Genomic DNA, 22,345 nt, shown 5'->3' with positions numbered 1-22,345 from the left:
GAGGCTGGTTTCCGTGAAGTGCCTGGCAGTGTCCACAACTCTCTGGGGTATCTTGCGGTGGTGGGCAGAGCAGTCGCAAGCTGTAATGCTTCTGGAAAACATTTCTATGGTGTTTCGATTACAGTTGGTTAGGGTAGGTTTAAAGACTGGGAGAGGTAGGTGCTGTGGTGATAGTGGAGGTTGATATGATAGGGACATTCAAGAAGCTCTCAGAAAGGTAGATGTAAGTAAGAAAAATGTGCAAGAGGAAAGGATTAGGGTGATTGTGAAGCGTGGGAATATAGGTGCAATACTGTTAATATGTTCTGAAATTATAAATTCAGTTCCTAGGTGTGAACATCATCTGTTCCAGTCGATCTACGTTGATGTCACAGCCAAGAAAGCTCACCAGCGTCTCCACATCCTCAGAAGCAAAAGAAATTCATCATGTCCCTGTCTACCTTTACCATTTTTATCAATGCACTATAGAAAGCATCCAATCTAGATGCATCATGATTTGGTATGTCACCCTGCTGGTGACTGCAAGGCACCACACTGAGTTTTAGACATAACTCAGCACATCTTAGAAATAAATCTGCCCTCCATGACACATCTCACTTCCTCAATAAAGCAGCCAGCCTGCCCCTCCCCACTTTACATTCCTCATCCCTCCTCTTACCACAAGCTGAAAGCACATACCACAAGGTCTACTCTGCAGTTGTGGAACTACTGACAATCCACTATAAACTTTGACTTGACAATCTACCTGGCCATTGCCCTTGCACCTTATTGTCCGCCTACAATGCAGTTTCTTTACAACTCTAAACACTTCATTCTGCATTGTCAACACGAGTGAATCTGCAGATGCTGGAAATAAATAAAAAGGAGACTGATGAAGGGTTTCAGCCTGAAATGTTGTCATTACCTTTCCCATAGATGCTGTCTGGCCTGCTGAGTTCTGCCAGCATTTTGTGTTTTTCATTCTGCATTGTTATTGGTTTCCTTTGTATTACCTTGATGTTGTGATGTGATGGGCAGTATGCACAATCTGCACCTTGGTGCAGAACAATAAACCAATCTTATAATAGAACAGTACAGGTTGGGACAAATCCTTGGGCACATCATGTTGGTGCTGATCACTGCTCAATAAGCACCTACGCAAGCAGATAACAGAGATGACTATGAGTGAGGAAGTCCAGCCTGCAGCTATACAAAACTTCAGTCAGAATGCTTTTCAGAATCAAGTTTAATAGCACCAGCATATGTTGTGAAAGTTGTCTACTGCAATACATAATATATTTCTGTAAGTAATGTTTTTATATATAGTTTGGGTGCAGTTTTGGTCACCTCATTCCAGGAAGGGTGCAGAGGCCTCTTGTCACCATCCCCACTTTTCTAGACTCCATCTGTTTATCACAACCCCCCTCACCTGGATTCAACCATCACTTGCCCGTTTTACTCAATCCCTTCCCCTCCTATCCTTATACGAGCCATCTTCCCTCCATAAAGGCACATCAGCAGCTCCTATTTCATTAGGAGTCTTGAGGAGATTTGCTATGACAAAGACTCCAGCAAATTTCTACAGATGTACAGTGGAGAGCATTCTGATATCACACTAAGTACACTGCAGATACTGTGGTCAAAGCAACACGTACAACAAGCTGGAGGAACTCAGCAGGTCAGACAGCATCCGTGGAAACGAGCAGTCAATGTTTCGAGCCAAGAACCTTCGGATCCTGACGAAGGCGCTCGGCCCAAAACGTTGACTGCTTGTTTCCAAGGATGCTGTCCAACCTGCTGAGTTCCAACAGCGTGTTGTACATGTTATTCTGATATCACAGCCTGGTAAGGGGGTGCCATTGAACAGGATCACTGCAGAGGGTTGGAGACTCAGTCATCTCCATCACAGGTATAATCCTCTCCAACATAAAGACATCTTCAAGAAGCAGTGCCTCAAGGTATCAGCCATCATTAAAGACTCCCACCATCTAGGACATGTCCTTATTACCATCAGGAAGAAAGTGCAGGAACAGCTTCTCTTGAGTCATCAGATTTCTGACAGTCCATGAACACTACCTCACAATTCCTCTTTTGCACAATTGATTTTTGCACCTTAGCAATTTTTTGTCTTGCTCTGTAATTCTGCCATAAATTTCATGACACACATCAGTGATAATAAACCAGATATTGTTAATAATCTTTTCCACACTGGAAAGCCAGCAAGGAAATTGCCCTAGCAGAGATGTTTGTGTCATTGTTAGTCATGGGTGTGGTATTTCAAGACTGGTGGATGGTTAGTGTCATTTAGATCATTTGCCTGTACTCTTACTAACGACATACAGACAGAGCCTAAAGAACTAGGCTCCAGAGTTCAAGACAGCTGGGAGGTGGAGGAACAGTTATAGGATAGCCTTAAGTCAGTGGACTGTGCCACATTCAAGAACTCATCTGAAGATTCGAATGACTACACCAGGGTCATTACAGCTGTGGATGATTGTCTCTCCATGAAATCATTCAGGGCTTACCCCAATACCTGGCTGAACAATGAAATCCAGGACCTGCTGAGAGTCAGATCAAAGGCATTAAAGTCCAGAGATCAAGAATGCTACAAGAGGTGCAGGTATAATCTCCGGAAAGATCTCTCTTTGGCAAAGTGGAGATTCTGAACAAAAATGGAATCAACAAGGGATGTTCAACAGCTATGACAGGGTTTGAATGCCATAATTTTCTACAAAGTTATACCTTGCTACAGAGGAAACAACAGAGCTTCACTTCCAGATGAAAACGATACCTTCTATGCTTGTTTTGATCACCAGAACAGGGTGGAACCATCGTGCACCCGCAAGTGTCCCCATGATCCTTCGGTCTTAGCATCTGAAGATGAGGTGCAGGAGCTGGCTTCCAGATAGTGAATCCAAGAAAAGCATATGGTCCGATGAGAGTACCTGGTCAAGTATTGAAGACCTGTGCTGACCAGCTGCCTGATGTATTCACAGAGATCTCAAACCATCCCTCCGGCAGTGTGGTACCCACCCGCTACAAGCAGGCGTCAATCATATAGTGCCCAAGACAAGCATGGCAACCTGCCTAAATGACTATCACACAATTACACTTACATCCACAGTGATGAAGTGTTTCGAGAGGCTGGTATTGAAGCATATCAGTTACAGATATGTGGTGGAAAAAGTATGCTTAGTGGCTGCTTTACAACCAGATATGGGAACACCAATGCCTTTGAGCAGAAAATCCTACAAAAGGTAGTGGATCCAGCTCAGTACATCACAGGTAAAACTCTCCAAACCATTAGGCAAATCTACATGAAACACTGCCTTAGAAAAGCAGCATCCAAATATCCTCACATGAGGAAATCTGCAGATACTGGAAATTCAGACAACACACACAAAATGCTGGTGGAACACAGCAGGCCAGGCAGCATCTATAGGGAGAAGTGCTGTTGAGGTTTCGGGCCGAGACCCTTCGTCAGGACTAACTGAAAGGAAAGATAGTAAGAGATTTGAAAGTAGTGGGGGGAGGGGGAAATGCGAAATGATAGGAGAAGACCGGAGGGGGTGGGATGAAGCTAAGAGCTGGAGAAGGGAAAGGATTATGGGACAGGAGGCCTCAGGAGAAAGAAAGGAGGGGGGGAGAGCACCAGAGGGAGATGGAGAACAGGCAAACAACTAAATATGTCAGGGATGGGGTAAGAAGGGGAGGAGGGGCATTAATGGAAGTTAGAGAAGTCAATGTTCATGCCTTCAGGTTGGAGGCTACCCAGCCGGTATATAAGGTGTTGTTCCTCCAACCTGAATTTGGATTCATTTTGACAGTAGAGGAGGCCATGGATAAACATCAGAATGGGAATGAGACGTGGAATTAAAATGTGTGGCCACTGGGAGATCCTGCTTTTTCTGGCGGACCGAGCGTTCAGTGAAACGGTCTCCCAGTCTGCGTCGGGTCTCACCAATATATAAAAGGCCACACCGGGAGCACCGGATGCAGTATACCACACCAGCCGACTCACAGGTGAAGTGTCGCCTCACCTGGAAGGACTGTCTGGGGCCGTGAATGGTGGTGAGGGAGGAAATGTAAGGGCAGGTGTAGGACTTGTTCCGTTTACAAGGATAAGTGCCAGGAGGGAGATCGGTGGGAAGGGATGGGGGGGGGATGAGTGGACAAGGGAGTCGTGTAGGGAGCGATCCCTGTGAAAAGCATAGAGGGGGAGGGAAAAACGTGCTTGGTAGTGGGATCCCGTTGGAGGTGGTGGAAGTTACAGAGAATTATACGTTGGAACTGGAGGCTCACCAGCTCACCGGTGGTAGGCAAGGACAAGGGGAACCCTATCCCGAGTGGGGTGGCGGGTGGATGGGGTGAGGGCAGATGTGTGGGAAGTGGGAGAGATGCATTTGAGAGCAGAGTTGATGGTGGAAGGAGGGAAGCCCCTTTGTTTAAAAAAGGAAGACATCTCCTTCGTCCTGGAATGAAAAGCCTCATCCTGAGATGCAGATGGGGCGAAGACGGAGGAATTGTGAGAAGGGGATGGCATTTTTGCAAGAGACAGGGTGGGAAGAGGAATAGTCCAGGTAGCTGAGAGAGTCTGTAGGCTTATAGTAGATATCAGTAGATAGGCCGTCTCCAGAGATGGAGACAGAAAGATCAAGAAAGGGGAAGGAGGTGTCGGAAATGGACCAGATAAATTTGAGGGCAGGGTGAAAGTTGGAGGCAAAGTTAATGAAGTCGACGAGCTCAGCATGCGTGCAGGAGGCAGCGCCAATGCAGTCGTCAATATAGCGAAGGAAAAGAGGGGTACGGATACCTGTATAGGCTTGGAACATGGACAGTTCCACAAAGCCAACAAAAAGGCAGGCATAACTGGGACCCATATGGGTGCCCATGGCTACACCCTTGGTTTGGAGGAAGTGGGAGGAGCCAAAAGAGAAATTATTGACAGTAAGAACTAATTCTGTTAGACAGAGGAGAGTGGTGGTAGAGGGGAATTGGTTAGGTCTGGAATCCAAAAAAAAAGTGAAGAGCTTCGAGACCAGCTCGGTGGGGCCATCAACTCTGCTCTCAAACGCATCTCTCCCATTTCCCGCACATCTGCCCTCACCCCATCCACCCGCCACCCCACTCAGGATAGGGTTCCCCTTGTCCTTACCTATCACCCCACCAGCCTCCAGGTCCAACATATAATTCTCCGTAACTTCCGCCACCTCCAACGGGATTCCACTACCAAACACATTTTTCCCTCCCCCCCCCCCCTCTGCTTTTCACAGGGATCGCTCCCTACACGACTCCCTTGTCCACTTGTCCCCCCCATCCCTTCCCACCGATCTCCCTCCTGGCACTTATCCTTGTAAACGGAACAAGTGCTACACCTACCCTTACACTTCCTCCCTCACCACCATTCAGGGCCCCAGACAGTCCTTCCAGGTGAGGTGACACTTCACCTGTGAGTCGGCTGGTGTGGTATACTGCATCCGGTGCTCCCGGTGTGGCCTTTTATATACTGGTGAGACCCGACGCAGACTGGGAGACCGTTTCGCTGAACGCCTACACTTGGTCCGCCAGAAAAAGCAGGATCTCCCAGTGGCCACACATTTTAATTCCGCATCTCATTCCCATTCTGATATGTTTATCCTCTATTGTCAAAATTAATCCAAATTCAGGTTGGAGGAATAACACGTTATATACCAGCTGGGTAGCCTCCAACCTGATGGCATGAACATTGACTTCTCTAACTTCCATTAATGCCCCTCCTCCCCTTCTTACCCCATCCCTGACATATTTAGTTGTTTGCCTGTTCTCCATGTCCCTCTCGTGCTCCCCCCCCTCCATTCTTTCTCCTGAGGCCTCCCGTCCCATGATCCTTGTCCTTCTCCAGCTTCTCCACTACTTTCAAATCTCTTACTATCTTTCCTTTCGGTTAGTCCTGACGAAGGGTCTCGGCCCGAAACGTCGACAGCGCTTCTCACTATAGATGCTGCCTAGCTTGCTGTGTTCCACCAGCATTTTGTGTGTGTTGTTGTCCAAAGATCCTCGCCACCCAGGCCATGCTCCTTTTCCACTGCAGCCATCAGGTTGAAGGTACAGGTGTCTCAGGACTCACTCTGTCCAGTTCAGAACAGTTACTATCCTGTCAGTCTCTTGAACAAAAGGGGATAACGACACATTTAAGGACTCTTATCATTTCGTGGTCATTATTTATTGCTATTTATTATCAGAATTTGTATGATCTGTTTACAATTCCTGATGTTGACAGTATACAGATCCAGTTCAACCAACACAGAAAATGCTGCAGGAACTCAACAGGGCAGACAGCATCTGTGGAGAAGAGTACAGTCAACATTTTAGGCCAAGACCTTTCAGAAAGACTCAGATGAACTGTTTATAGTTAATGTCCCATAATTTTGCCAAGTATAACCACAGGGAAAGAATCACAGGATTGTACGTGGTTACACCCATGTACTCTGACAACAAATTTTATTTTGAACTCTATGAAGTGTCTCGACCCAAAGCACATTTCATTCCACAGATGCTGCCTTCCCTGCTGAGTTTCTCCAGTAGTTTGTTTGTAATATTCACATTCCATCTCCTGACGCCTTTTTTTGTCTCTGTTACTAACACATTATTAAGCTATTTGGCCCATAGAGTCAGCTCCACCATTCCATCATAGCTGATTTATTTTCCTCCTGTCACAACAGGTCAATAGTAGATGCCATTTCATTGGCTCTCCACTCAGCTCTGGAAAATGTGGGCAATGAAAATACATATAGCAGGATTCTCTTCATTAACTATATCTCAGCATTCAACACTACCATCCTCTCAAAACTAACGACTAAACTCCAAGACTGAAGCCACTATACCTGCATGTGCAACTGGATCTCCAATTTCCTCACTTGCAGACTCCTGTCAATACAACTTGGCAACATCTGCTTAGCATTCACCATCAGCATAGGTGCACCACAAGGCTCCCTGCTTTATACCCATGACTGTGTGGCTAAGTGTAATTCCAATGCCTTATTTAAGTTTGCTGATGATGCCACTATTGTTGGCCAAACCAAAGGTGGTGACAAATCAGTATACAGAGGGAGATTAAAAATCTGATTGAATGGAGTCACATAACTTCTCACACAACACTAGCAAAAACAAGTATCAATTACTGACAACAGGAAGAAGGTGCCAATCCTCATTAGAGGATCGGAGGTGGAGAGAGTCAGCAACTTTGAATTCCTTGGTGCGTATCATTTCAGAGGATCAGTTCCAGGACCTACACACAAGTGCCACTACAAAGACAGCATAACAGCCTTCTACTTAGAAGTTTGCGCAGATTCACAATATCATCCAAAATTTTGACAAACCTTCAGAGGGGCACACTGTTGTATACTGCCTTGTTGCATTACAGACAGATATGGAAACAGCAATGCTCTTGAATGGAAAGACCTACAAAATAGCGGATACACCCCAGTCAACCACAAGCAAAGCCCCTTCCCACCCCATTTATTACACTTTAACCATCAGGCTCCTGAATCAGCATATATGACTTCACTCACCTCAACACTGAAATGATTCCACAACCAATGGGCTCACATTGACTCATGTTAATTCATTTTTATTATTTGCAGTTTGGTTTCTTTTGCACTTTGGTCGCTTGTCAATCTGTGTGTAGTTTTCCATTGATTCTTTGTTTTACTGTGAATGCCTACAACCATAGATTCAGTTCGTTCAGGAATCATTGCTTAACACAAATGTCCTGAAAGAATCCATGGATTAACCTGAGAATCTATGGATAGACTTGAAGGAGCACTCAACCCGCAATTGGGAGTCTTAAATAAATATTCTGTACAAATGGAATAGAGTATACGGAGTAAGGTAGAAAATCATGTAGCACAGTTAGAGATTGTCAGCTATGACATTATGGGCATCACAATCGTGGTTCAAAGGACACAGTTGGGAGCTTAACATCTAACTACACATATTGTACCAAAAGATCAGGTAGGTGGAGCAGAGGTGGTTCTGTTAGTTTAAAAAAAAATCAAATTCTTCAAAAGTACGACGCATGTCCGGTACTAATAGAATCGTTGTGGGTAGTTAACAAACTACAATGGTAAAAGGACCATCTCAACAGGCCTCAGAACAGCAGCCATAATGTGGGGTACAAATTACAATGGGAGATAGAAAAGACATGTCGAAAGGGTAATGCTACAATAGTTGTGGGAAAATTTCAATATGCTGGCAGATTAGAAAACTCAGGTTGGTGCCGGATTCCAACAGAAAGAACTTGTGGAATGCCTACAAGAGCAGCGTGTGTTTGAGCCCACCAGGGAAAGGGCAATTTTAGAGTTGGTCAAGTCACTTTTACTGTCATTTTGACCATAACTACTGGTACAGTACATAGTAAAAATGAGACAATGTTTTTCAGGACCATGGTGTTGTGTAATGAACAGATTTCATTTCAGAGCTTATGGTAAAGGAACCCTTAGAACAGCAATGGCTGGAGTTTCTGGGAGCAATTCAGAAAGTATAGGTTAGATTCATCCTAAAGTAGTAGGTGTTCTAAAGAGAGGATAAAGCAATCATGACAAGGGTAAGTCAAAGACTGCAAGAAGAAAAACACAAAAGAGGGCATTTAATATAGCAACAATTAGTTGAACCCTTTATGTCAGTAATTTGACAGAAGGCTCAGTAGGTTATGGACTAATAATGTCCCCACCTCATCTCTGCTCCCTCAAATTACTCTTCCCTCATTCCACCAATTGCCTTTCTTCACCTACATGAACCTTTTTACAAACTGTCCCTCTCACCCAGCCCATTCTTACACTTGAATGGGTGTCAGATTGGCACTTGCTTTACCAAACCTTTCCCAAACTGTTAACCCCACCACTACGACATCCTGCAATAACTCTGCCCTCATCCTTAAGTTCACTGTAAATTATGAAAGTATATATACAGTGGTACTAGAAAGTTCATGAAACATGTAGAATTTTCTCTATTTCTACATAAATAACATAAAATGTGAACAGATCTTCAAGCAAGTCCTAAAACTAGATAAAGAGAACTACAAAAACTATTTGGAATCAGATAATCCAATCAATGAGGTGAGATTGGAGATGTGTATTGTACAGGTGCCCTGACCTATATAAAAAAAAGACATATTACTGTCAGGTTACTGACAGAGTCTGCTCTTCTCAAGAAAGATCTCCATGTGCACCATGCTTGTTCAAAACAACTTTCAGAGGACCTTAGAAGAACTGTAGAGCTGCATGAAGCTGGAAAAGACTACAAAAGCATTTCTAAATACCTGTGTGTTCATCAGTCCACAGTAAAAGAAACTATTTACAAATGGAAGAAATCCAGTACTGTCGCTCCTCTCCCTACAGCAGGCATTCTGCAAAGAATATACCAAGGGCACAACGTGCAATGATGAAGATGAAAAATAACCCAAGGGTAACAGCAAAAGCCCTGCAGAAATCTCTTGAACTTGCTAAAGTCTCTGTTCATGTACCCACTCTTAGAAAAACACTGAACAAGAATGGTGTTCATGGAAGGACACCACGGAGGAAACCACTGCTCTGCAAAAAAAAACATTGCTGCACATCTCAAGTTTGCAAAAGATCACTTGGATGTTCTATAGTGTTCTGTGGACAGACGAAAGTTGAACTTTCTGGCAGAAATGCACACTGCTATGTTTGCAGGAAAAAGGACACTGCATGCCAAAACCAAAACCTCACCCAGCTGTGAAACTTAGGGGAAGGAGAACCAAAGCTTGGGGCTGCTTTGCTGCCTCTGGGCCTCATTGCAATCATTGAGGGAATAATTCAAAATTGTACCAAGACATTTTACAGGAGAATGTCAAGGTAGCAGTCTGTTAACTGAAGCATAATAGAAGTTGGGTTATGCAACAAGACAATGATCCGAAAGATAACAAATCAACAATAGAATGGTTTTAAAAAAAGAAGAAAATTCTTGTTTTGCAATGACCAAGTCAAAAGTCCAAACCTTAATCCGATAGAAATATTGTGGAAGGACCTCAAGCAAGCAGTTCAGGCAAGGAAGCCCACCAGCATCTCTAAGCAATTGTACAAGGAGAAAAGGCCTAAAATTCCTGATGTGCCCGACTGATCAACAGTTACCAGAAACATTTGGTTGAAGTTATTGCTGTACAAAGGATTCACAGCAGTTACTGAAAGCAAAGGTTTGCTTATTTTTTCCAACAAGTACATGTAATATTTTTCTCAATAAATAAATAAAGTATATTTTTGTCATTTAATTGGGATCTCCATCCAGTTGAAGATCTGATCACATTTTGTCATATTAATGCAGAAATAAAATTCTACGAGGTTCACAAACTTTCTAGTACCACTATGCTACTATATAGTACCTTGAAATTCATTTTATTGCAGAGAAAATTGTACAATAGAATGACTGAAAAATTTGCATAAAGACTGACAAACTACAAATAAAATAGTACTGAGAACATGAGTTGTAAAGCCTCTGAAAGTGAGCTTGTGGAATCAATTCAGAGTTTAGGCAAGTTATTCACTCCAGTTCAGGAGCCCGGTAGTCCAAGGGTAATAACTGTTCCTAAACCTGGTGGTTTGGGACCCAAGGCTGCTGTACCTCCTGCCCAATGGTAGTAGGAAGAGGGCTCGGGCAGGATGTGGGGAGTTTTTGATGATGGAAACTGCGTTCTTGTGGCAGCATTCCATGTAAATGTACTCAATGGTGGAAAAGGCTTTGCTTGTAATGGACTGGGCTGCATCCACTACTTTCTCTAGCCTTTTCTGTTCATGGGTATCAATGTTTCCATACCAATCTTGTGTACCCTCGATCTGGAGCCAACCACACTCTCCTGACTCCAGCACATCTCCCTCAAAAACCTTTGTAGCAGGAAGAGGATCAAACTGTCCCACAAGCCCGTTCCACTCCACAACATCACCCACCTCACTCTACACCTCTCCTAGGACAGCTCATCAGCCTTGCCTTGATGCCTACTTTACAACCCACCCACCCAGCCAGCCTAACCCCACAGCCCCAGTCAGGCCACTCAGGTAAGGATCTGAAATACTATGTTGTTGGTGAAGCCATACTCTGTACTCTGCAGTTTTGATCACCCTGTTATAGCAAATATTAACAAGAAGGAGAGGGTGTAGACAGAATTACAAGGATGCTGTTTGGACTAGCAGTTACGAGTTATACTAAGAGGTTGGCTACGCTATTATTGGAGCATTTGAAAATGGAAGCATAGGAGAATGCTGTTTATAAAGTCATAAGGTGTTTGTATAAAATCAATGGTTATTCTTTTCTCTGGGGTCAGGGAGTCCAAAACTAGAGGACACATACAGGAGAGTAGATATTGAAAAGAGACCCAACTCCATCATGGGCACTACCCTCTCACCATCAAGGAGATACCTGAGAAAAAAAGTGGCATCCACTATAAGGACCCTCATCAGCCAGGAGATGCCCTATTCCTGTTACCACCAGCAAGGAGGAAGTATGGGATCCTGAAGAGCCACACTCATTGAATCAGCCACAGTGATTCAAGAATAGCTTCATCCCATCCATCATCAGATTTCTGAATGATCTAGTAAACCCATGAATACTACCTATTTTGTTTTGCATTATATTTCATATATTATTATTGTAATTTATAGTACTTTTACATAATGCATTGTACTACTACAACAAAACAAAAAGTTGCACAAGTTTTGTCAGTGATAATATATCTGATTCTAAAGTTGATTACAAGTAAGGTACTAAGTACCTAAAATGAGCTGGTCAAGGATACAATTGCATTTAAGAGGATAGAGGGACTTGGAGGGTTACGGGCCAAGCACAAGCAATTGGGACAAACCAGGAGGATGCTCTGGTCGGCATGGGCCACGTTAGGAATCATTCTGAAGCTATGACACTATGAATAACAATTAAACAAAAAAAGAACCAGACTTCAGGAAATGAAATCTATACACAGTTTAATTTCTAACTGGTTACCTGGTGGCTACTGAAACCAGTCAATGGGTGTACATGGTACATTCAGATACTGTCCCATTGAAACTACATAGGGGAAGATAATAACTGAATGTTCTTGGATTAGTACATTATTAAAGGCGGCAGAAGGGCGTCATGTCAGACCGGGAAGAGGGATAGGAATTAAAATGAGTGACATTGGAAAATTGTTTTTCTCTGATGGAACGGAGGTGCTTGACAAAGTGGTCCGCCAATCTGAGTCGGGTCTCACCAATGCCTCAATGGAGATAGCATGGTATACAATAAAAGACCCCAACACACTCACAGATTTAGTGTTATCGCACCTGGAATCTCATTGTTTGGGGCCCTGAATGGAGGTGAATGGGCAGGTGAAGCACTTTGGCCACTTATAGAGACAAGTGCCAGGAAGGAAGTAGGTAGGGATGGATAGATGGACACAGTAGGAGCAATCCTTGCAAAAAGCGGAGATAAAAATGTGTTTGGTTGCAGGGTCCTGTTGAAGATGAAAGTTGCAGAAAATGATAGTTTGTACACAGAGGCTCATAGAGTGGCAGGTGAGGACTAAAGGAACTCTACTGAGCACATCTCTTCTACCCCCCCATCACGCTTTCCGCAGGGATCACTATGTGACTCCCTTGTCCCTACCTACTAAATGTCTGTTCTGACAATTATCTCTGCATAAACATTAACTACACCAAATTCAAGTAATTATTCCTTCCCCCTTATGTCTTTTTTCCCCATTCTACATTCTGGTTACTACCCACCCCCACAAGTCCCTCTCCTTACCTCATTCTGGTTCCCTTCCTTTCGTGGTCCACTAACTTCTATTAGCTCCCTTCTTCAGCCTTTTACTTCTTCTACCTCTCACTTCCCAGCCTCCTGCTTAATTCTCCCACCTGCCCATTGGTATTGGTTTATCATTGTGACATGCACCGAGAAACAGTAAAAAAAACTTCTCTTACATAGTGTTTATGCAGATCAAATTAATACACAGTGCATTGACATAGAACAATGTAAAACAATTCAAATGCAGAATAAAGCCACGGAAAGAGTATGCAACAGATAAACGATAAAGTGCAAGAGCGTGCCCTCCTCCTCACCCATTATCTGCCACCCTGTAACTCATTCACCTTTCCCTACCTTTTTATTCTGCCCAGTCCTCTCAAGTCCTGGTGAGGGGTCTCGGACCGAAACGTCAACTGTTTCCTGAGTTCTTCCGGCGTTACACACACACACACTCCAATCCCCCTTCCCATCCTATCCACATTCCCACCATCCTCCCTCCTCCACATCTGAGCAGGTGCCGCGGCGCTCACAGGAAGTAGCGCTACCCTCACCAGGGGCCGCCCGGCCTGCCAGTGCGCATGCGCGCCGGGGTCGCCGGCTCTCCCTCTTCCTCCCCCCCTTTCCGTCACCTCATCGCTGATCTCCGGACCGGCGCCGATCGTTTTCTCCCGTCCCCGGACGGCTCCAGGTAGAGGTTACGTGGCTGGCCGTGGGTCACCTCGGGCTCCCTCTCGGCTCTCTGTGTCCCTCTGTCCGCCCCGGCCACCGCTCCGCTCCGTTCCGCCACCGCTCGCGCCGCGCCACCTCCCGCCTCCACACCAGCTGATTGGCTGAACCGCCCTTCCGTTTTTCGCTCTCTCTATCACTGGTGTTCCCATTGGTCGATCCCTCCTGTCCGTAACGACGCCCCTGCGTCCCTTCTTTGTCACTCAACGACATGGGGGGCAGTGATTGGAGTGCTTTAGAACACGCCCTGCCCTGACATTTCTGCGCTTCCTTATTGGGCTGTACCGGAGTTTAGCCGGGCCGTCAGCCATTACGGCCGCCGCACTGATTGGTGAACGAGGACGTCACTCCGTTCACGGTGGGGGTGTGGGTGGAAACAGTCCTTCGGTGTCCCCACCCACTGATTACTCGACGCTTCGCATCCTGTCCCGTTCCCGAACTGCCATTGGTCTGTCTTCATGTCGATCTCTTCAAGCGCAGGGCCTCGCGGGCTGTCCATCTCATCTCCCCGGCCTACGCTGCCAAGAAATTCCTCCGTTGCGTCTCCGCTCGCCCGGTGATTGGTCGGCGCCAAATGCAGTTCGGCCTCTAATTAGCGCAGCCTGCAATCAGTCAGGAAGAAAGGGGTGGGTCACTGCAGTCTGATTGGCTATGGCTCCAAAATAGGACTGTGTTGTGCTTGCAAAACATTTAAAGGGAATCATGGCAAATTCTGCGAATTAAAACCAAAAACATGGGGGTGGAAATGAGTGGGCATACCTGTGCAGCAACCCCCCCCGAAAAACGTCAGAGCAAGGCTTCACGTGGGGCGAGGGGGAGTGCGCGACCCCCGTGTTACGCCAAATACGCCCTTGCAGAATTCGTCAATCATCGCTCCAAGTGCCTGAGATGCAGAATATAATATTGAAATACGGGGTGAATAAACAATATACTAATGTACTTAGAAAACAACAGGGGGTCCCCTATAATAGTATCGCAGTTATACAGTACAGAAACAAGCCCTTCGGACCAATTGTCCATCCCAATCAAAATTCCTATCTAAACTCGTCCCATGTGCCCCATATTCCTTCAAAATTCTTCTTATCCACGTACTTGTTCACGTGTCTTTCAATTGTTGTTAATGTATCTGCCTCAACCATGTCGGTTCCGGGTGAAAATAAACTACCCCTTAGATTCCTATCAAATCTCCATAAAACAAAGGAGCAGAATTAGGGCAGTTGGCCCCTGAGTGGTTGTCATAAATCTCTCTCTCCCTTTTAAATCAATTGCCAATCTATTTCTCCACCTTTTCCTCCCCTCCTCCCCCACACCCTCTCTGCCCTGACCACAGCTTCCCTCTCCATCTGCTCTCCTTCCCTGTCTCTTCACAAACTCTCTCCTCCATCTCCTTTCTCCCTTTTTAATTCCTGATGAAGGCTCTCTGTTTATTCCTGTCCATAGATGCAGCCTGGCCTGCTGAGTTTTTCTAGCATTTGCAGAATCTTGCATTCACAGCTTAACTCTGACTGATACCTTGAGGCCATTGAAAGCAATCAATGGGCAGGATACTTGGTAGTGTGAAGGAGCAGAGGGATCTGAGGGTACATGTCCACAGATCCCTGAAAGTTGCCTCACAGGTAGATAGGGTAGTTAAGAAAGCTTATGGGGTGTTAGATTTCATAAGTCGAGGGATAGAGTTTAAGAGTGACGGGGTAATGATGCAGCTCTGTAAAACTCTGGTTAGGCCACACTTGGAGTATGTGTCCAGTTCTGCTTGCCTCACTAGAGGAAGGATGTGGAAGCTTTGGAAAGGGTACAGAGGAGATTTACCAGGATGCTGCCTGGTTTAGAGAGTATGCAGAGATCATGGGAGCTAGGGCTCTACTCTCTGGAGAGAAGGAGGATGAGAGGAGACATGATAGAGGTATACAAGATATTAAAAGGAATGGATAGAGTGGACAGCCAGCACCTCTACCCCAGGGCACACTGCTCAATACAAGAGGACATGGCTTTAAGGGTGGAAAGTTCAAGGGGTATATTAGAGGAAGGGTTTTTACTCAGAAAGTGGTTGGTGTGTGGAATCCACTGCCTGAGTCAGTGGTGGAGGCAGATACACTAGTGAAATTTAAGAGACTACTAGACAGGTATATGAAGGAATTTAAGGTGGAGAGTTATATGGGAGGCAAGGTTTAAGGGCCTGTACTGTACTGTATTGTTCTTTGTGTGGGATTCTCAGATTCTGCCCCACAGAAACTAGTCAGGGAAGGAGGGAAAGAGTGTTCATATTAATCAATAGCCATTGAATCCCTCAGGATCAGATCAGCAAAGATCATCTCCTTTTAAAGGCTCTCCCAGCCACTTAATGCACAGTTCAATACAGGTCAGATGTGTCACAGAATACTCTGCTTCCTTGTATACTCAGGGAACTATCCCTCAACTCAACAAAGTCAAAGTGTATTGTCATATTCACACAGGCATGCTCTGTTATGGCACAGATCCGAGTATGCCAGGTGGAATGAAGCAGCAAGCCCCTGGCAGGCAAAGCAAACTCCTAAAAAGGCTTGGTGGAATTCAACAGTACATCTAAAAACTGGGAAGACATTGCACTCAGTAGGCGCAGCTGGAGAAAAGGGAACTGCAATACATGTTTTCAATCTGCACAGAACAATTGGCAGGTGAGACTGAACATCCAAAAGTCCAACCACTAACCACAGCCACCACTTGTGTCCACACCACACCCGAAATTGTGGATCCCAAATTGGCCTTTGCAGCCTGAATTCCCACCGATTATCAACCCTTCAGAGAATAAAGTTCAAAGCAGTTGGTATCGAAATACATGCATATCACCATTTACAACCCTGAGATTCATACTTAATAAATCTACAGAATAACAACCGTAAAAGAATCAATGAACAACGGCCCAACTGGGGCATTCAACCAGATTGCAAAAGGCAACAAACCGTGCAAATACAAAAATAATAGTAAATAAACAAGCAATACATAATTGAGAACATGAGATGAAGGGTCCTTGAAAGCTAATCCTTTGTTTCAGGGTACATTTCAATGAAGGGGGCAAGAGAAATTTTCCTGGATGGTTGAGGGGTAGTAACTGTTTCAGAATCTGGTAGAGCAAGTCCTGAAGCTCCTGTAACTCCTTCCTGATGGCAGCAGTGAGAAGAGAGCAAGTCCTGGCTGGTGGGGGTCCCTGATGATGAATCTTGCAACAACATACTCAACTTGAGTGATCGTACTGTTACATACCCCATGGGTATCTTGTGACTGTCACATGATGATGATGTAATTAAGTATCTGGTGAGCATGGTGTAATGGTCTTGTGATGGTGGGATGATGTAATTTACCGCCACTGAGGTCACATGATGTAATTTTCCTGCCAGTGAGAGGTCATGTGATGGCCTGTTTCAACAGGTATATAAGGGGTAAGCCTTGCTGTGACGCAGGTCAGTTCATCGTTTAATTCATCAGTGACTCCGTTATGTTGTGTATTCATCCCATGACGCAGTTTTGTTTTAGAGTGGAGTTTTACTTTCTGCCTTAAGTCTCAAAGGTTATTGCCGGCAATCTCACCAAACGCTGCCAGTTTAGTCCAGTTGGAGAGTGAAGAATTTACCGAAGTATGGAAAATCGAAGGATTGAGTAAAGTTGGTGTTGTCAGCGGTAATACAGGATTGACCTTATTTAATCTTCGTTCAAGATAGCTCCTGCACTGTGAAAGCAGAAAGAGCTGGGCGCAGCGTTATTCACCAAGAAAAGGTCAGTGCTTCTCAGCCGTTTTATTTCCTTTGTCATAAATCCTTCAGACAAGGCATATTTCGGCTGGGATCAGCAGTAACGTCATGTCATCGAGGAGTTTGTTACTTCAGGAAAGTCTGTCCTTATTGACTGTGTAAATCATTTGGACTTTTGCATTTACCTCTTTTAAAAACTATGTTCTCATTTATTGCTTTAAGAAATGTGTTCACATTTATCGCTTTTAGAACTGTTTGAGTTGCCATAAAGCCGTTAACTTCCAGTTAAGTTAGTCGTTTATTTACTTTTGGTTTCTTTATTGAGCAGTGTTTAATAAACGTTTTATTTGTTTATAAAAAACCTGTCTCAATTCTATATTCATTGTTGCCATACCATAACAGTACTACTATCCAATGAAAAACACATTGGCACATTGCAAAGGATGCACAATATTCAAGAAAAACAGCAATTCAATATCCATTATTCACAACCTTTGCAAGAAAAAAACACTTAGAATGAAAAAAGGCCATTTTCATGTTATATTGTCTACCAACTGATTCTGTCCCACACGTGGTGCACAATGTACTGACACTACAACCAATACTTGTGAAATTCCTACAACTTCTCATGAAGCATTGGCGTACCAAAATCACCCTATCTACTAATAACCAAAAAACAACCACCACTATCAAAATAAACTGAGGCATTTTTCAAGGTGACTCTCCGAGCCCACTATGGTTTTCCCTAGCATTAAACCCGCTAATTTACTCAATCGGATGAGATCAGGGTATCAAATCAGAAACAACCAAATTAATTGTACCTTGACACCCCTGCTATGCACAGACAATTTGAAATTATATGTTCCTTCTTCAGTTAAGCTAAAGCAATTAATTCAAATTGTAGAAATATTTTTGAAAGATACAAATATAAATGTTGGACTAAGTAAGTACAGAATATTAAACACAAAGAAAGGTGCAATAGAGCTAGTGGAATACAAAGATGGGTAGCAGGATACAATAACACCGATGGAAGAACATTAAAAACACAAGTATCTGGGATATAGATAGATAGATACTTTATTCATTCCTAAGGGGAAATTCAACATTTTTCCAGTGTCCCATACACTTATTGTAGCAAAACTAATTACATAAGTATTTAACTCAATATAAATATGATATGCATCTAAAATCACCCTCCCAAAAAGCTTTAATAAATAGCTTTTAAAAAGTTCTTAAATAGTTACTAAAGTGCATTGAGTGGTAACTTAAGCTCAGTCCTAACCCCGGCACTTTAACATGTCTTGCCCTTGGTGGTTGAATTGTAGAGCCGAATGGCGTTGGGGAGTAATGATCTCTTCATTCTGTCTGAGGAGCATTGCATTGACAGCAACCTGCCGTTGAAGCTGCTTCTCTGTCTCTGGATGGTGCTGTGCAGAGGATATCAACAAACTCAGAAAATAGATCATAGTGTGATAAAGAGAAAACATTCGACAGAATTTACTTCAAGGCTTAAGAAAATCTGCAAAACAGAGCTCAATAGTAAAATATAACAAAGGCAGTCAACACTTTCACTACACCCATTGTAACATTCTTTTGGCATAACATCCTAAACTGATCTGGAAAATTGACAAAGAAAAATAAGAACTGAAATGATAAATTTTAGAAAACACTGTGAATGCACTTAGATTAGTGCCACCCAGGACTGAAAGAGGAAGAGGAACAAAAGACATTAAAAAATTTATACTCGTCAGATTAAAACTTCTAAGGATACATTTTCATCAACAAAAACAGGATTCACCACTCCATGCAAGCATATGCAATTCTGATAAGAAGCACACACCATTTAAATCAAAATTAAGACATTATCACTACAGAAGGAAAGGTTAGCCAATGGAAGAGCATGACCCTTGATGGAAGACATTCTCATGATCTGAGCAGACTATGTGTCAACAAGGAGGCCTCTAACACCCAGCTCAGAGTTGGAGAATTCTTCCCAGAAACAGGGTTCCTTGTGGTAATACGGGACCAAGTGGTTAATACACAAAAAAAATCAAAAACACATAAAAAGACCAACAAATTCAAGATAAATGCAGAAAATGACAAAAGAAACCAAAAACAATCCAACAAATTATATGATCCTGCAGCAGTTGAGCTCGATCTGTTTACTTACCCAGGCACAAGCAAGTGACAAACATCATTCATCAAAATACAAATACAGAAAACCACATACCTTATTCTAAATACAAGCCTGATCCAGTTTCAGTCAGAGCCCTACAAATTATATTACGACCTATCCATTGTTACAGATAGACCAATCCATAATAACTGTACAGATATAATATTACATGATAAACAAGCAAGAACAACTTCACAGATGTAGCCATTCCAAACCACATAACATACAGAAATCAATAAATGAAAAACACCAGAAATATGCTGAGTTGAAAGAGGAAATTGAAAGACTATGGAACATGAACAGGGTATAAATTGTCCGGAGCGTAATATCTACAACTGGTATCATCCCAAAGGCACGACACAATAGCATTAAACTATTACACCTACACAGCAATATTTGTGTAAATCTCCAGAAAGCCACAATACTAAACACCACTAGAATGAGTTGAAAGCAATTGAGAAATGTGTGTGCTCCATTATATCCCTACCTCAGGTTTTACAAGCACAAGCTGAGAAAAACCAAAAATATAATAATTTTTATCAAGCTCTTTTCATACAGATGATTCCATTCAAAGTGCTTTACAATGTGATAAAGATACAAATCTGAAAATAAAATTAGAATTAAAGATAAAAATAAATATGAGAATAAAAGACAAAAAGATGTCAGTTAAAAGCACAGTGAAATAAATTGGTTTTGAGCTTTGTTTGGAAGTCTGCATCTCTTGAAATTTTAGGCATTGAATTCCACAGTTTAGGGGTGTAGATGAAGGGCAGTAGCTGTTACTGAACCTGGTGGTGTAGGACTTCAGGCTTCTGCGCCTTGTGTTGGACAGGAGCCACGAGAATATGGAGTGGCCCGGATGGTGTGGATCTTTGATAGTGAACGTTGCCTTCCAGAGGAACATTCTCCAGTGTTAGCATCAGTGGTAGGGAGGGGTGTGCCCGTGATGTTTTGGGCTGAGTTCACTACTCTCTGCAGCTTCTTACAATTCTGTGCTTTCAAGTTGCTGTACCAGACTGTGACGCGACCTGTCCAGAAACTTTCAACGGTGTAGACAACATACAACAGTACAGCACATGAACAGACCCCAATGTTGAACTGAACTAATTAAATCAGTAATCACATGTCCAAAGAAATTAATCCCTTCTGCCTACCACTCCATTTCCTGCATTTTCATGTGTCTGTCTTACAGACTCTTAAAGAGCTCCATCATATCTGCCTGCATCACCACCCCTGTCAGCACATTCCAGGCACCCACCGCTCTGTGTGAAAGCAATTCACCCTGCGCATGTCCTTTGAATCTTCCCCCACCCCTCCATACACATTAAATCCATGCTCTCTGGTATTGGACATTTCCACCCTGGGGAAAAGGAAAGGCTGTCTGCTCGATCCATGCCTTATAAACCTTCCCTCAGCCTCTGCCACTCCAGAGAAAACAACCCAAGTTTACAAGCACCGCAGAACATTACAGCACAGTACAGACCATTCAGCCCACAATGTTGTGCTAACCTACTCCAAAATCATACAAATCCTACCCTCCTAAGTACTCCCAATTTTTATTCTGTTACTCATTAAGAGAATCCAAACTCTCCTTCCAGTTCATTGAGGCAGCATCCTGGAGGACAACTTCTGCACACTTCAACACTCTTCCTCGAGTGGGGTGAACAGAACTGCATGAGATACTCCGTGTGGCTACACAGAATTTGATATTGCTGCGACATAATTTCCCGACTCTTGAACCCAGACCCTCGACTAATAAAGGCAGGTGTGCTGTACGCCTCTTTTACCACCCTGTCAACCTGTGCAGCCACTTTCAGGGAGCTGTAGACTCGGACCCCAAAATCCCTCTGTAATGTCAACACTGAAGCTCATAACAGCTCAAATGCACGTTCTCTGGTACTTCAGCCATGGGTAGAAAGATACTGACTGTCTACTCTATCCATGCTTCTGGTAACCTTATAAATTATAAATGATCAAGTCAAGTCACTTTTATTGTCATTTCGACCATAACTGCTATGTACATGCAAAAATGAGACAATGTTTCTCAAGACCATGGTGTTCCATGACACAGTACAAAAACTATGTAAAAAACAACACAGAGAGAAAAAAAATAACTACACTAGACTACAGACCTACCCAGGACTGCATAAAGTGCACAAAACAGTGCAGGCATAAATAATAAACAGGACAATAAGGCAGTAAGGTGTCAGTCCAGGCTCTGGGTATTGAGTAGTCCGATAGCTTGGGAGAAGAAACTGTTACATAGTCTGGCTGTGAGAGCCCGAATGCTCTCACAGAATATACAGAAGAGAGGGAGGGATCAGGAAGAGGCTGTGAGGCAGGTGCTGTGGGAGGGGCAGTGAGGACTCAATGTGTATCCTTGGATAACATTGGATTGTAGCTCCCAGCTACAATCTTCTTTCAGCCATGATTCAGTGATGCCTGCAATCTCATAACCTGCCGATCCACAACTGTGCTGCAAGTTCATCTACCTTATTCCATATACTGTGCACAGTCCTGTATTCACCCTTTCTGACTTTGTCCACCTTTTACATTGCAACTCATCTTGTTGACTGCAATTTTGTCCTGTCAACACCCTCTCCTCAGTATTGCCACCGTTTTTAAACCAGCTACATCATCTTCAACAGTATCGTCCACCTTTCTACGATACTTCTTGCATTGAAATGTCAGCAGCTCAGGACACTGGTCACACCATGATCAACCTTTTGATTCCTGGCTTTGTCTGAGGTCTTACCAACATCGGTCTCTACAAGCTCTCCACTGACTATCCTGGCACTCTGGTTCCCATCCCCTACAACTCTCGTTTAAATCTCGTGTAGATTTAACAAATGTTCCCATTAGGATATGAGATCCCCTTCAGTTCAGGTGTAAACAGTCCTTTCTGTACAGGTCCCACCTTCCATGGAAGACAGCTGAGTGATCCAAAAATGTTATGGCCTTCCTCCTA

General features: G+C 43.7%; 1 protein-coding gene across 2 annotated transcripts in view; it reads right to left on the bottom strand.

Moving 5' to 3' along the window:
• The window catches only part of LOC132382876 (ataxin-2-like protein), a 64,385-nt gene extending 50,782 nt beyond the window's left edge, over positions 1–13,603 (bottom strand). The window contains exon 1 of one of the 2 annotated variants that reach the window (XM_059953374.1): positions 13,380–13,603. In XM_059953374.1, coding sequence (XP_059809357.1) covers positions 13,380–13,384 — 5 coding nt within the window. In that variant the 5' untranslated portion in view covers positions 13,385–13,603. Of the gene's footprint in view, positions 1–13,104; positions 13,256–13,379 lie in introns of those variants that run through there. The other variant, XM_059953373.1, reaches the window with a different exon arrangement.
• Positions 13,604–22,345: the final 8,742 nt, after the last annotated feature.

The sequence above is a fragment of the Hypanus sabinus genome, chromosome 29 (assembly GCF_030144855.1).
Source record: "Hypanus sabinus isolate sHypSab1 chromosome 29, sHypSab1.hap1, whole genome shotgun sequence".
NCBI lineage: Eukaryota > Metazoa > Chordata > Chondrichthyes > Myliobatiformes > Dasyatidae > Hypanus > Hypanus sabinus.
This window is presented reverse-complemented; position numbering and strand designations above follow the sequence as displayed.